The 16,049-nt window shown below is 33.0% G+C and overlaps 2 protein-coding genes and 1 long non-coding RNA gene across 9 annotated transcripts; 2 read left to right on the top strand and 1 right to left on the bottom strand.

Moving 5' to 3' along the window:
* The first annotated feature begins 439 nt into the window (after positions 1-439).
* On the top strand, positions 440-3,064 carry LOC102617042 (probable protein S-acyltransferase 12). 6 transcript variants are annotated; one of them, XM_015534166.3, is made up of 8 exons: positions 440-832; positions 954-1,194; positions 1,519-1,610; positions 1,705-1,831; positions 1,928-2,013; positions 2,242-2,322; positions 2,531-2,586; positions 2,680-3,064. In XM_015534166.3, exons 1-8 carry the CDS (start codon positions 644-646, stop codon positions 2,858-2,860), a joined length of 1,053 nt encoding a protein of 350 aa, XP_015389652.1. In that variant the 5' UTR covers positions 440-643; the 3' UTR covers positions 2,861-3,064. The 6 variants fall into 6 exon arrangements, with proteins under 6 accessions (XP_015389652.1, XP_015389653.1, XP_015389654.1 ...); XM_015534167.3 differs by having other exon boundaries at positions 441-832; positions 2,257-2,322; XM_015534168.3 differs by having other exon boundaries at positions 441-832; positions 2,759-3,064.
* Positions 3,065-4,309: 1,245 nt separating this feature from the next.
* On the bottom strand, positions 4,310-5,369 carry LOC102617346 (uncharacterized). The gene is made up of 2 exons (XR_372057.3): positions 4,906-5,369; positions 4,310-4,800 (listed from the first exon to the last, which is right to left on the bottom strand). It is a non-coding gene; the product is annotated as an uncharacterized LOC102617346 (long non-coding RNA).
* A 3,616-nt stretch (positions 5,370-8,985) lies between these two features.
* LOC102617541 (CBL-interacting serine/threonine-protein kinase 9) lies at positions 8,986-13,542 on the top strand. Of its 2 annotated transcripts, XM_006491289.4 has the most exons (15): positions 8,987-9,357; positions 9,631-9,693; positions 9,925-9,996; positions 10,137-10,244; positions 10,336-10,416; positions 10,643-10,696; positions 10,787-10,912; positions 10,991-11,080; positions 11,259-11,381; positions 11,715-11,822; positions 12,146-12,262; positions 12,376-12,432; positions 12,688-12,762; positions 12,854-12,924; positions 13,030-13,542. In XM_006491289.4, the coding sequence occupies exons 1-15, from the start codon at positions 9,181-9,183 to the stop codon at positions 13,034-13,036; spliced, it is 1,329 nt and encodes a 442-aa protein (XP_006491352.1). In that variant the 5' UTR covers positions 8,987-9,180; the 3' UTR covers positions 13,037-13,542. The 2 variants fall into 2 exon arrangements, with proteins under 2 accessions (XP_024948336.1, XP_006491352.1); XM_025092568.2 differs by lacking the exons at positions 11,715-11,822; positions 12,146-12,262; positions 12,376-12,432; ... (1 more) ...; positions 12,854-12,924; positions 13,030-13,542 and adding an exon at positions 11,496-11,696 and having other exon boundaries at positions 8,986-9,357.
* The last annotated feature ends 2,507 nt before the right edge of the window (positions 13,543-16,049 follow it).

The following is a 16,049-nucleotide window of genomic DNA, read 5'->3' as shown; positions in this document are numbered from 1 at the left end:
GGTACTGTATAAATGCAATTAAATGTAATATTATTTTGTAGCATTTTTAAAGTGTCATGTTATTAAAAGTTAAACCTTGCAAAAGGTCTTACAATAATTTATACTTTATATAAGGATATTTAAAAAGAATTTATATTGTATAAATTTAATTACAAAATTATTAGTACTTACTAATGATCATAGAAGTCACTGTAATAAATTATTTGATATATATTACTAATGGTGCACTGTGCACGCTATATGAGTTGACAACAAACGAGAAATATTTTAATAAACAAAAAATTTAATAAATTTTAAATAATTTATATTTTTTACAATACGAATACTATGAATCTTCGATTAAGCTTATTAATGCATAATTATTAAATTATTGATAATATCAAAAAATTAGTGCATTTTAAAACTGGCGTTGTTTTAAAAGTTTGAGCGGTATTAAAGTGGATCCCAGTACAAGACAAGCGTGCTCTGTTCCCAGTACAAACTAATCTCGAACTGTGCCCTAATTTCTCTTCTGAATTAAAGTTACCGGGACACATCAACTCCAGGCAAGAACAGGTAAAACCTGGCTTCGGATATCTGGAAACGCCTGTTCCCACCGCGATCCAGAAGATACCAACCAATCATCCCCGAAATCAACTTGGGCATGGACATAAACCTTTTCAAGCTCTGTTCCGGCCTCAAAGTGCTGGGCTACTTCATGATCCTGCTAGTGGCCGCAATTATCGCTGTGTCGTACTACGCCGTCGTTGTAATTACCTGTGGCCCACAGTTGCTTCGCGGCGGAGTCCACTCTTTTTTTGGGTTCTCAATAATTATTCTATTCCATATTCTGGTAATACTCCTTACTAATGCATTACTTTATCTTTCTTTATTTATCTATTTATTTATTATTTTTGTGGGTGAGGCGGAGGTATTATATGAAGTAAATTAAACCGAATTTTTGGTGTTTGTAGCTTGTAATGTTGGTATGGAGCTATGTTATGGTAGTGTTTTGGGACCCTGGTTCTGTGCCTGAAAATTGGAGGTCAGTTTCAGTATCATCATCATCATCATCGGGGGTGAATTTAGAGGCTGGTACTTCTTCTCAATCATTAGATAACGTGGGACCGGATGCACGGGGTCCTTCACGGTCGGTAGGCTTCTGTGATCGATGCCAAAATGGGAAGCCTCCCCGTTGCCATCATTGTTCTGTTTGTAAGAACGTTATGGTACTTTTGTCTTTGGAAGTTAATTAATATGCATCTGTGGCAGCAAGTTAGTCAACTGAATCTCTCTTACCTTCTAACACTATCGATTTAGTCATAAAATATCAATAATATGAATTTATATATGCGTATGTTTGTGTATTCACTATAAACCCTGTCTAAATGAATCATTTTCACATTTCTCCCCATTTTTAGACACCATTAACATTGTTGGAAAATTGCTGGCATACTACTGGCATACACGGGAAGTTATTGCATTCTGAAATTGATTTTACAAAATGAGGTGGTTCTATGTTTTGTTTATTTCCTGCAGGTCAAAGATGTGTTCTTAAGATGGATCACCACTGTGTTTGGGTGGTGAATTGTGTTGGAGCGCGCAACTACAAGTCTTTTCTTCTTTTCTTAGTACGGCCACATTTTCTTTTCTATGTATATCTAGTGAGTGTGTGGGGATGACTGGTGTCTAACTTTTTCCCTTCTTTTGTCACTTGGCTCAAAGCTGTATACATTTCTGGAGACAACAATGGATACTCTGGTGTTGCTGCCTAGTTTTATCAAGTTCTTTGGCAAAGCAAAGAACCATTCTTCCTCTCCTGCCAATCTAGCTATCGTTTTTCTAGCTTTTGGTAAGTTGTTCCTGCAAATCAGTTAATTATGTATCCACCGTTTAGATCTGCACAATAGTTTCTTCGTTTCTTACAAATCCTAATGTCATAATGCAGTTATTAATTTGGCTTTTGCTTTGAGTCTTCTTTGTTTCATTGTCATGCATTCGTCGCTTGTATCAAGCAACACGACATCAATCGAGGTAATTGGCATGATAGCCACTTTCATGTATTTATATCTGTGAGTTTTTGTGTGTAAACTTGTTTGTATTGATTTCAAACCTGATGGGCGTGGGTGATGCCACTTTCTAGTAATTTTCTTGGTCATTGCGATCTCCATTGTCTTGAATTCCATATTCAAATGTGACAATACTGACTAGTTAAGTAGCATAGACCCACGTCCTCATTTGATTATTGCATATTACCTCCAGAAAAATATGTTGCAGGTTTATGAGAAGAAAAGAACAGTCAGATGGAAGTACGACTTAGGCAGGAAGAAGAATTTTGAGCAGGTGATAACCTCTAGGCAAATATCTTTACTTTGTTTCTGCATTTTGAACACCATGTTATTGCACTTGCATGTGAAAAGTAGTGTCTTGTAAATATATCTTATGGCTCACTTGGGTTGGGACACATATTTTCAGGTTATATATTTTCCTGATATTCCGAAATAATGAACAAACTAGGCCACTTACATATTTATCTACAATAAAATTATAGGTTTACCCTGTTCAACTGCATCTATGGCTACAAGAATTGCAAAATGAACAGAGAAGGTAGAATTTATATCGAATTTCATGGGTATCATTTGAAAAATATGCGATATGCTGAAAACATAAATCCTTGGATGCAATTAATCCTATTTATAGTGGCAAGTTGAAGACATCCTTCCAGGAACACCAAAGTAATCTGGGTTCTTATGTTGTCATTTTACCTCCTCTGTTGAAGGTTTTTGGTACAAACAAGGCATTATGGTTCTTTCCATTATTCTCAAAAGAGGATTCGGACAGCATACCAGCACTTCATGGTCTAGATTTCCCAACATGTTAAGATGTTTAGGCTCCAGACTTCGCAAGCTTACTGCTGTCAGATTTACTGTAGATGGTGATGTATCATACAGTATTTTTTTTATTATGTTTAAGCATAGAATATGCAAAAGGTGTTGATTTAAAACTTTATTTTTGTTTATCTTTCATTAGAAGATGTAAAAATTGAAGTCTTTACCTATAAATATATTTACAATGCAACGCGGAATTCAGAGGGGTCTTCCTATTTAGTAGGAGCCAACAAGGTTTGATTGTACAGTATGAACTGTTGCGTTACTCGATGAAATTTAACCGTTTCAGGAAATTGATTTGGCTTCTTGTTATGTTGTGCTATAGTTGGGTTGTATTCAGAGGGGTCTTCATTTTCTTTTTCCCCTTTAAGATAGAAAAATTTCCCATCATTAATGATTTCGATCTGCATATGCAACCGTATATTTTTCGGAAATCAGTTCATTCACAAGTTGTGTGGGCGCCTTACTGATGTGTGCATGTTTTAATTCGAATAGATGAACTCATTTGGACAAATGAAACAATATTGGGTTTATTTGAGATTAAGGTGCTGTGATGAATGTCAACTGACGTGATTAGAGCCGGCAGCTTGAAGTGTGGCTGTTTTTAGCTGCAACTGCTTATTCCGATGGGTTCATTTATAAATCCGTTATAATTTGAAGAGCTCTATTTTCATGTTTAACTAATTAATAACATGATAATTTTAAAATGGTGGAAACTGAAGTTAAGCCAGCCTACAACATTGGAATTGGCCTAACTTTAGAAGTTTAATTAATTAATAACATTGATAATTTGTGCATCATTTTTGCTTTACCCTCTGTGTGTATGGTGCAGGTGTTGCGTAATACGAAATAGCCCCGTACGTTCTTATGGAAATAAGATTGCACATGGCGGTAGGTGAACGCTTGAAGAATCAGTTCATCTATTAGATTAATGACGGGCGCACTCAGTATAGTAAACTATTATTATTCATTTATGAGGATATCAATCAACTACTGGTGCAGGTGCACATATTTGGGAGCCAATATTCTTTCTTGCAAATAACCTCCCTTACCTTTTATCATAATCTCGATTCCCATATACACCCTTCCCCACGTCATTATATTCCTAAGTAAAATATTAAATATACCAATTGGTAAGTCACTGCCATCAATCATGCTTTCCGATTTTAAATTATAAAATTACTGAAAAAACACCGTCCGGTGTCTTTCATTATATATTCATAGAATCATTCTTTAGCATTTTTTTATTACAAATATATTCTTAAACTACGCGGTTTAAAGGAGTTAAAAAATTAATTTCCTTAAACTCCATAATTTAAAAATTATACCCGTGTAAAAAAATAAAAATAAAGGTGTCCACACTAAAAAAGAACTCCGTATATATATATATATATAGATATACACACATTCCTGATTCATACTAATTGGTATGAATAAATAAATGAGAGAAATTGTATCACATATATTATTGTACAAATGAAATTTCGACAGAACCAACCATATAATTATATAATCAAATAATCACACTTACTGACGTAAAGTAACTTCTTAATTTGATCATCTCTCCGGGTCATGAACTGACGAGTGGTCACCTAATGAACGAACTGACTGATGACTCATCGCTCTCCTAACATGCTCCTCATCTAACATACAGAGCTCAGAAATGAAAACAGCAAACCAAACAATGACAGGAGTAAGAAATAGAATAAGACCTAAAGGCACCATCCATAGCTGACCATACGTTGGATGGTATTCGTACTCCCAAAACCCTAAAATTAGGCCTCCTGTCATGCTTACCAAGAATGACCACAAACAAGTTATGTATGTCTTCGCAGCTTTCTCAGCCTCCTGCTGCTTTGCTACATCTCTCTCTTCTTTGTATATTCCCATATCAAAAGAAATTGATTAACCAAAAACAATTCTTGGGTTTAGCCTGAAAACACCAAAATTAAGTTAACATTAACAGAACTTGATATTACATACTTATATATAAGCTAGTGGGAACAATAATGACCTTGATCTATATATAGAGACATACCTAATAAGCTTTGACAGATATGTTGAAGAGATGAATCAGATTGGTAGACTGTTCATTTATAACAGCAAGTCTTGAGTTGGGAGCTAAGAGGGCAAGAGATCCATGGCTCAGGCCTTAAGAAGAAAAAGATTTTGCTACTGAGGCAAGTAATGACTGATTGAGCTACCCATCTGGCGTGCCTTTTTATCTAAGGTGTTATTTGTTAAAAGTAAACGATTACGTCAAAGGTTTTAACACTATTTTATTTTTGTTGCCTTGATGCAGCTATCCTGGGAAGATTCAATTTGTTTTTCAATGTGGGCTTTCCTATGGTTTATTTGACAAGTGGCTTGTTTGATTTAAGGAAATAATAATGAACTCATGTTCACAAAATTTTAGAAACAAAAAATGGAATAATCTTGTTCGAAACTAAATTAATGAAATTGTTTAATCAGAGAATCGAAAGTTCTCGCGGACTTGGAAGAATGAGATCATACAATGCTTGTTCTTCTACCACTAATTACTAAGAATAGTGATACAAGTCTCAATTTTTTTATTTTAAAAAATTATCTCAAACGATGTGACATTCATCAATTAGTTGGTAAGATAATACAATTAATTCACTTGAATTTTGTAAAGAATTGTCAATCAATCAATTAATGGCACGTCATTTGGGATCTTAAATTTTTTTTATCTCAAATAATGTGACATTCATCAATTAATTTGTGAGATAATACAATTAATTCACTTGGATCTTATAAAGAATTACTAATCAATCAATTAATGATACATCATTTAGGATCAAATTTAGGATAAAAAATTTAGGTTGTCTATCATTGCTCAATTATATATGTATATATATATATATATATATAGTTAATAAAACAATACTACGTGTAAAATGATTTTTGAAACCATGTTCTTTCACTCATCCCCATTCTATAGACAGTAATTCTTTTAAAAAACAAATACAACAATGATAACGTGCTAATTCCCGTTGACAATTTTCTTTATTTTGTGCACTTCCAGTTGTGATTTATTTAGTCCAAGGGTTGCTATCATATTATATTAACTAAATATTGGGTATATGCTCGTTTAGCCCTTAGATTTTGACTTAAATACCTCAAAACACCTCTGCAGTAAAATATATTACATTCTTATCCTTACTTTTTTCTTTTCTTTCACAATTATACCCTTCCAACAATATTCTTGACATTTATTAATTTATCAAAAAAATTAATTCGTAAATTAATCAATAAATATTAGTATTAAAGTAGTAGTATTTTTTGTACGTGTGCAACAATTTTATTAATATTATTTATAAATAATTAATATTAGCCAACTTAAAGCTATGTTTAAAATCCTTATAACAATCTTACCAATAATTATTTTATAAAAAATTAATTTACCAAATTAATCCTAAAAATAAATAATAATATAAAATTTTATGTATATTTTTTATATTACTTTTAAAGTTAATTTGATAAATTATCAATGTTTTACATTAATATCCTAAAGAATATTGTTGTAAGGATATTATTGTAAAAAAAATAAAAGGTAAAGATAAAAGTGTAATATATTTAATAGCAGCCTAGTAGGGGTGTGTAAACGTATTTTTTTAATATAAAGATTAAATGAATACTTAACTTAAAATAAAAGGAGTAAATGAATATTTATCCATAAATATTTCTATATGAGTGTTGAGTGAGAGTGACCTACTTCTTCTCTTGATGTAGGCTGTATTTCAGATAACATAACCCAGATATTAGTGTTCTAAACTGGAAAGATAGATAATAGTTGCTATCCAGTAAGTATCCACAAACAGGTTGTTACTGGACAGCCACCACTGGGATAGTTATGATCTAAAATAAATATCTAGATTTGGTAAAAGCATGTGGCTTTTTTCTATTGGCCCTAAGCTCTTTCAGTTTCAGGGGGCATACGCAAATGGGTTTATTTAACTTGGAACCGAACCAATGCAACTTTCCCCAACTTTATAAATTAAAAATATGAACCATAACAATCAGGTAATATTTGCAGTATTCAACATTTTGTGTTTTGCCACTAAAGCGACTGATGGTGAGTCAAACGATAAAGCAACTTGGAGTGTTACCTAAGATACCTTGGGGTAATTTTTAAAAACCTCCCCTGAGGTTTGAGGCTGTTGCAAGTAGATGGTGAAAATTATTTTATTTGTAAAAGACCCCCTACCGTTAGTTAAAATTTTCATTGACTAACTGTTGACTTTAAAAAGACAATATTACCCTCAATAATAGTTTACCCCTAATAATAGTTTACGTCAGTTAAAATTTCCTTAAAATCTTAAAAAAAAATTACAAACTTAAAAAAAATTATATTTTTATATCAAATAATTAAGATTTGTAATTTTATTACAAACTTTAAAAAATTATATTTTTATATCAAATAATTAAGATTTGTAATTTTATTACAAACTTAAAAAAAATTTACGTCAGTTAAAATTTCCTTAAAATCTTAAAAAAATTAAAATTACAAACTTAAAAAAAATTATATTTTTATATCAAATAATTAAGATTTGTAATTTTATTACAAACTTTAAAAAATTACATTTTTATATCAAATAATTAAGATTTGTAATTTTATTACAAACTTAAAAAAAATTATTTTAAGATTTGTAATTTTATTTTTTTAAGATTTTAAGGAAATATCAATAACTTGATCATGGTGAAAATAATTGTTTTAATTACTTATGAAATTATAAATATTTAGAATTGTAAATATTGAGGGTAATATTGTCTTTTCAAAATCAACAGTTAGTCAATGAAAATTTTAACTAACGGTAGGAGGCTTTTTACAAATAAAATAATTTTCACCATCTACTTACAACAATCTCAAACCTCAGGGGAGGTTTTTAAAAATTAGCCAGATACCTTGAGGGTTAATTAAAAATTTAAGGTTCTTGGGTTTAGGATCAGGTTTTTTTTTTTTTTAAAGAAAGAATTCTCTTTTAGCAATTTTTTTTTTTTTAAAAAAATTGAGATGCCTATTGTATTGCGCGTCAAAATCCATAACACTCGCCGAATAAAGAAAAGCCCAGAACAAGATCATTTGAGAAAATGAGCCCAAGTAAAATAGGCCACACAGTAGCTGGCTCGTCTTATAAAAAATCTGCCCAGTCAGAGAATGCGTGGATGAGGTTCTATTACTGCTCCACGTCCGAAAGTAACAGGATAAGGGGTGTGATTGTCAATTCATTAAATAGGAAGGTTATCAATTATTGAAGAATACTTCAGGGTGCATGATTCATTTTCATTCACTGATTCACTGACTTCTTTCTGCACGCATCTGTTGTTATTATATAAAATAGAGGTCCGCACCTCAAATTACCTAAATAACCTCTTCTTTGTTTATAAAACTCCCTAATCTATCGTCCTCGATTAGATTAAGAGTGATCCCGCATGCATGATGGTTGATGCATCCATCTTATTGCGCCAGTATTTTGCTCATTATTTTTGTGGTTTTGATTTTTTTTTTTTAATTTTTTCCCATAGAACAATGCCTAGTTTAAAAGAATATAAGGAGAGAAATATGGAGGATAGTAATTTGCTTGTTTTGATTCTATTTTCCGGTCAAAATAATTAAAAATATATCATCACTACATTTGTGTGTTCGTATAATTAAAATAGGGGCCCTTATGTTACATTAAATATACCATACATAACCTACAAGAATCACACAAATTATGAAATCCACATAATTATGTGGTTCTTATTGATTGTGTATAATACATTCAATGTAACATAACAAAATCCATTAATAATATGAATTAATGTGAACCAAAGACAAGATAGATTATCCTCGTAACTAATTACACGACGGCAGGCTGGCTGGTTGGCTGTTTGTTGTACCGAGTCAGTTTGGTAATTTGAGGACTCAGGATACGGTTGTTATTAAAAAAATTTCAAATAAGGCAAAATCATAAATCAATCAGGGTATACGCGCAAATTACACGGCCCTATATGATTGGATGAGAGGGCGGAATCTGGGACCCGAAATTCCTTTGTGGGACCCACTTCCCCATCCTATTTCCCGTACACTGGATTTAGAACACCATACAAATTTAAATGTTCATTCTATACAAGACGTGAGGAGCCAAGCAACTGGACCTCCTTCAAATCTTCGTTCAAACCAACATTTTCAGGCAACAGAGGAATAAAGCCAATCTCCTTCGTGTATCCATAACTATATATATACGCGCGCGTGCACAGCGGTGGTGTGGAATTGACCGCTATATATCGGACGGCGGAGGTTGAGAAAATGAGCGTGAAAGTACCGGCATCGAGGACACGTGTAGGGAAGTACGAGTTGGGAAGAACCCTTGGTGAGGGTAGCTTTGCCAAGGTCAAGTTTGCAAAGAATGTTGAGACCGGAGATTTCGTGGCCATTAAAATTGTTGATCGTGATCAAGTCCTTCGTCACAAGATGGTCGAACAGGTACCGTGCTTCAGTTACATGTACATCAACATGCATGTGTAAAATATAAAAGTGCATGCATATAATATAATATGCGCTTACGGGTTCGTAGTCACTGGCTAGAATAATTTGGTTTTGTTCATTTTGATTGAAATTAATTGACCAACTATTTATTCTTAATTTTATGTTACCCGGAAACGGGGCCTACGAGAGAACGCAGAGTAAAGATTCATTCTTGTTTTAGTTATTGCTGATTTATATTATTAAAAATATATTATATGCTCTTGTTTGCAGATAAAACGTGAAATATCAACAATGAAGCTTATCAAACATCCGAATGTCATTAAAATTATTGAGGTAACAGAGAATAATCTCTTGAATTTTCTCTTTAATACTGTTAAACGTAACCCATAATTTGTTCTGTGTTGTTTTACTTGTGTACAGCTTTCTGTTCTTGTTTTATGAAGATTATTATTACACGTGCTTATATTTAAGCGAGTGATTTTACATTTAAACTTTTGAATCAGTCATTCATAATGGAATTTGCGTTAGCAAATGTGTGTATGTGGCTAATGGACTGATTTACAGGTCATGGCTAGCAAAACAAAGATATACATTGTTCTCGAATTCATTGACGGCGGCGAGCTCTTCGATAAAATTGTAAGACATTGATCTTTAGGAGCTACACGGAATTCACAGTTTTATACATACATTTTTCTTTTTTCTGGGTAGTATGTTTCGTGTGGGTGAATCAGCTATTTACATATTCCCATTCTTTAATGTACTGTATAATTTTCTAGGCGAAGCATGGAAGATTGAAAGAGGATGAAGCCAGAAGATATTTCCAGCAGCTCATTAATGCAGTGGACTATTGTCATAGCAGAGGGGTGTTCCATAGAGATTTGAAGGTTTACCAAATTGCATTTCCTTAAATTTTATCTCATAATAATGTCAAGGGACTCCGGTTCATAATTTCATATGTTATTCGCTTGTTTGCAGCCAGAGAATCTTCTCCTAGACTCGTATGGTGTTCTTAAAATTTCAGATTTTGGTTTGAGTGCAATTTCTCAACAAGTACGGGTAAGTAATCACGCCTACAAAGAATGCCCAGAAATTTTACCACACCTGGAAATTATACTGTACTAGCATCGGATAGTTCATAGTAATCACTTAGTTGGGGATGTTTTATTCCTATTTTTAATGAATATATGATTTACTCGACTAAAAGTCTAAAATTGAGAAAACCCATTTGAGCTATACATACAATGAAGGCAGAGCCCGAGCTCACTAAATCTTCTTATTGTAGGAGGATGGGCTGCTTCACACTGCTTGTGGTACACCAAATTATGTTGCTCCTGAGGTATCTGTCAATAATTTTATGGAGATAGGAAATTGCAACATTACAACTATTTGTATTTGTTCTGAGTGACATTTTCCTTTTTCTGATCAGGTGCTCAATGACAAGGGATACGACGGTAGAGCATCTGATGTTTGGTCCTGCGGGGTTATTCTCTTTGTACTTATGGCTGGGTTCTTGCCTTTTGATGAGTCGAATCTTATGGCTTTGTATAGAAAAGTAAGTACATTCCATTTCCTTTCTGTGTATGGTGAGAGTTACAAAAAATGCACTAACAAATATTCGTATACTTTGCAGATTTGCAGGGCTGATTTCTCTTGTCCGTCATGGTTTTCATCTGGTGCCAAGAAACTAATCAAGCGTATTCTTGATCCAAACCCTGATACAGTAAGCTCCAAAAATCTTACCTGTCTCAATCTTCATAAGTATTTTCTGTATCTCCCTCCTGTCTGCCATTTCGTTGCTCAGGAGTGTGGTTGGATGACGACTATGTGCATTTGACTTATTGATTGGGTTGTTTTAAAATGCACGCGTTCCTGTTAACTTGTGACTTATTTTGTTGCAGCGAATGACTATTTCTCAAATGTTAGAGGATGAATGGTTCAAGAAAGGGTACAAACCACCACATTTTGATAAGGAAGAGGAAGTGAATCTCGATGATGTTGATGCTATCTTCAATGACTCGAAGGTAAGAAATCGACCGTATTTGTGTTTCAATTCCTAGAACCAAATAAATTGTTTGAAGATTATTACAAATGCATTGTATTAAGGTGATTACTTCATTATTAATCTTCAATTGCAGCATATTACTTATCTACCCTGCAATGCACTGTACAAGATCAATCTACCTTTTATTGCAGTGTATTAAGGTGACACTGGTTGATTATTCAGTTTGTTGAGATTTGACACGGGAGGTGGACTGTGATCATGATTTTGTGATCTGAAAATTTAGTCAATATGGAAGAAGAAAATCAATAGAAGTTTAGGCTGGGGTTATTTATTCATTTCCATATTATGACAGGAAAATCTTGTAACTGAGAAGAAAGAGAAGCCTGTATCAATGAATGCTTTCGAGCTAATCTCTAGGACCAAGAGTTTCAGCCTTGAAAATTTGTTTGAGAAACAAACGGTACGTATTATTAGATTTATGCTTTTTTTTTTTGTGATGATTATCGGTGAAAAAAAATTCAAGTATTACTTATTTGGAAACCAATGATTTACCAAAAAATAATTTTCAGGGGGTCACTGTTCCTTCTAATTTCACTTAATCTGTCGTTTAATTACCCAAAAACTTGTATAGATTGCCTTTTCCAAAATTGTTCCCTACCTCTGCAAGTTCCATTTTATATTAACGTAAAAACTATCATTCATCCAAAAAGAAAAATGGGAGCCCTCTTATTCCTTTCCTGCCTGATTATATCTCTCTCATATGTCTGGAAATTGTATCTCCAGGGCCTTGTGAAGCGAGAAACTCGTTTTACTTCCCAACGCCCTCCAAATGAAATCATGTCTAAAATTGAGGAAGCTGCAAAGCCTCTTGGATTTAATGTTCGCAAGGGAAACTACAAGGTAGACTTATCCATTGTTCTTGGTGCACCTGTTGACTTTCTTTGCTTTGCAATTGGCTGCCACTTGTATAATTCGTCTTTTCCAGATCTCATTTCTTGATTTATTTGAACCAGATGAAGTTACAAGGTGATAAAACTGGAAGGAAAGGCCAGCTCTCTGTAGCTACTGAGGTACAGAACATTGCCTTTGTAGCACACAGAACATTCTATGATCTTATGAAATCTCACCATTCCAATTATTATTCGTGTATGATGATGGTTCACACTTGGAATTGAAGATAATGGAATTTTGAATTTGAAATTTCACATATCATGCTGCAACAGATGTCTGTTTAAAGCATGGACAATTAAGACCACCCATCTTTGTTCATATAGTAAAAATTTCATACCAAAAGTTTGAATAACGAAATGGCTTTCTAACTTCAGGTGTTTGAGGTGGCTCCCACTTTGCACATTGTGGAGGTTCGCAAAACTGGTGGCGACACGCTAGAGTTTCACAAGGCATGTTCCCGTTTTCTAGCCTTTATTTGTTTTTCATAATTTGCATGTTAAGAAAATTAATCATATCTCCCATTCTTTGATCATATTGCAGTTCTACAAAAAATTTTCATCGGGACTGAAAGATGTTGTCTGGCAAGCGGAAGAAAATAAAGAAGAATTAAGGTGGATATATTTGTATACATCTCTTTCTCCGCATGTCTCTGTTTTTATAGCACATCTCTTTCAAACACATTGACATTGTATTGAATCTTTAACTCTTTTGTGCAGGGCGTGACAACAACTGCAGATGGGTCAATTATTAGTTAATTCTTCTAATTTGTTTTGGTTTCTGTAAGTGAATGCGTACAAACACATTTTCAAGAAATAGGAAATGAATGTTATTCGCTGGCGAAATGAAGTGGACATGAACTAAAAGCCCCACTCAAAAGAGTAGGTCTTGGTTCTGTTTTCTGGGCCCTCTTTCCCCTCAATTTCGCATCATTTTTTGTTTTCCAACTGTATTTCATTTTCTTTTTTCTTTACAAAAGTCGTTAAAAAGTTTCAATAAATGGAGGTAACAAGGTGGCGGCATCATATTTGCTGCGCGCGTGTGAAATTTTTAGATTAGAATTGGGATTAGGATTAGGAGTATATCTTAGGTTTCATTTTTTGCTTTCTGTTTTATTAAACCAAAACTTCAAAAATTCGATGCGTGAGAAAGGGGAAAAAAATGTAAAAAATATTTGTATCATTTATTAAACATCTGCTTAATGAATAGGAATTAATTTGTTTTTCCTAGAATTTCTTTTTTATCAAGCTTTGTAGCATATCTTCTCTTTGAGATAAGAGTCTCCGATCGCATGTTATCTTGTGGTTAATTATTCAAAGAAAGAAACAATTGTCAAAAGGTGTCGAGACTACCGACGATAACCCTCTAGTGCTCGAGTGCGTCCATTGCACTCAATTTTTAAAGAGAGAGAGAGAGTTTAAATAAAAGTGGACAATATTTTTATAATTATTTTACGTCTCCCCTCCAGATGTATGAGGCATTTGCCTTTTTAAGGACAACTTTGAAGTATCGAGGTGGAGTTAAAATGACATGTGACATCGCTATTGCGACAAGTGTCCACAAAGCCCATACATAATAACATCTATCAATATGTGTCAATACTTTTTCAGAACAAGTATTTTTTGGACACTTGTCTTGATTTTTTACTCTTCATCTTTAATGGGCTTGGGCTTGACTTTGACCCTTATATTGATTATTTATTGATGGATCGGTTTAGTTAGCGGCACATCATCTACAAGTAAATTTTTATAAAGTTTTTATTTGTAGAAACTTAGAATGTTTCTAAGTAATTGGCCTTAGTCCATTTTTGAAGAGAATGGCACTAGGACAATTTTTTTTTCCTAATAAGATTTGCTGGTATGCACTTCACGAAAAGTGTTTGTTTGTCCGTAAGCACATTTTGTAGAAATTTTATTTTTTTATAGGCTCATTTAATAAAATGTGTATTTGTCCATAAATTCATTTCATATAATATATGTTTACCTTGGACGCGCATCCTATAGAATGTAGTTTTGGCCTGTAGACTCATTGAGTATGATGTTTATCGATCTATAGACTCACTCTATAGAATGTTTATTTACCCACTTATACATTTTATAGAATATTTATTAGCTTATAAGCTCATTTCATAAATTGTATGTTTGCACGCATTAATATTGATTATTCATAAAAATAAATTAAAAAAATTAAGAAGAATATGCACGCATTAATAAAGATTTGAGAGAATCTCTCAATGTTAAAAATGCTCTGGGCATCATCCAACTTGGCTACTATATGGCCTTAAATTCAATAGTAGGTAATAGGTGGGTTACTCCCAGGTCCCAAGATTGTCACTTCATGAGTTCAGTTTGCCTAACAACCTTTATGTACGTAATTATAGGTTGACAGGCGTGGTTATATATGGTCAACAGGCAATAAATTAAAAAGGCCCAAAAAGAAAAAGAAAAAATAAAGCTTTAATTTATTATGATGAGAAATGCCTACTCAGATGGCGTGAATTTTTCAAAATCCTCTGTTTGAGTAAAAAAAAAAAAATGATAAATAACACGTACAAATGTTTGGTCTTAATAATCTTGCTCAAGCAACCTGGAAACGTCACATGGGGCATTTGGTCAATGCCAACTCCATCAATAAAACAGAAACTACACTTCCTTCAGCCAGATTTTGAATTTCTGGACTCTGTTTGGATCTAATAGTACCTACTATATTGTTTCAATTTTACGTATATTTTTCCTATATATGCACAGCAATCCCGCTGGTGGTTGACAATGGAATAGTAGCCAATGACTTGATTTTTACTTTATAAACTGTTTACTGTGTACCAAAAAAATTTGGAAGCCGATATTGAAAGATTTATTAAAAAGAAAATGAAGATTAAACCCTAAAATCTGGTTGAAGTAGGAATGTTAATAGATGAATCCGAGTGAGGCCTTTGCCCATGCTCCTGCCTCTAAACAAAACGTTTGATGAATTGTAGGGGTGGGCAAACGTTTGGGGGAAGTTAGAAAGGGAAAAAAAAAATAAATTCTAAACATTGGAGTCGACGTTAGAAATTCAAATTATTATTATTTTTTTCTTTTTAATAATTTTTAGTAGTTTAATTGTCAATTCCACTTGGGTCGGGACCACTCCCATCCCAAGTATGAACTAGTTCAGTTGGTTTAGACTCGTACTGCTGTAGGGATATCACTGAATACCATCCATTGTGGATTTTAACAATTATCAAGTTTATTCACAATTTGTAGCAGATTTTTCGCAAGTTTTCTCATTTAAAATTATAAATATTAAAAGAATACTTTTAATAGTATATAAAAACTTCAATTATATCATTCAAACTATAAATTTATAACAATAACCTAAAAAATCGGCACACAATATTGAATTCTAGATTTTATTAGTGTAAATAAGAAATTAAAATTTCAACATGAAAACAAATATACAAAATATATTAATAAAACACAAAATATTTATATTGTAAGTAAATAATGATCACTAATATTAATGTCTTGATCTATTTTTTAATCAATAATATTAACAAGTTAGTTTTATAAAACTATAGTTAACAATTAATTAATTCTATGTTAAAATTGTGTACTTTTTATTATAGACTATGGAGTCCGCAACTTGCAAGATTACCCACCCACAGTAAGCGAATTTTTCCAGACAAGTTTGGGCAGGTTTGTGGATTGACGGGTAAGTTCGCTATCGTTATACACGTGCCAATGACAAGCACTTTTAA

Source organism: Citrus sinensis, chromosome 3 (assembly GCF_022201045.2).
Source record: "Citrus sinensis cultivar Valencia sweet orange chromosome 3, DVS_A1.0, whole genome shotgun sequence".
NCBI classification, from domain to species: Eukaryota; Viridiplantae; Streptophyta; class Magnoliopsida; order Sapindales; family Rutaceae; genus Citrus; species Citrus sinensis.
This window is presented reverse-complemented; position numbering and strand designations above follow the sequence as displayed.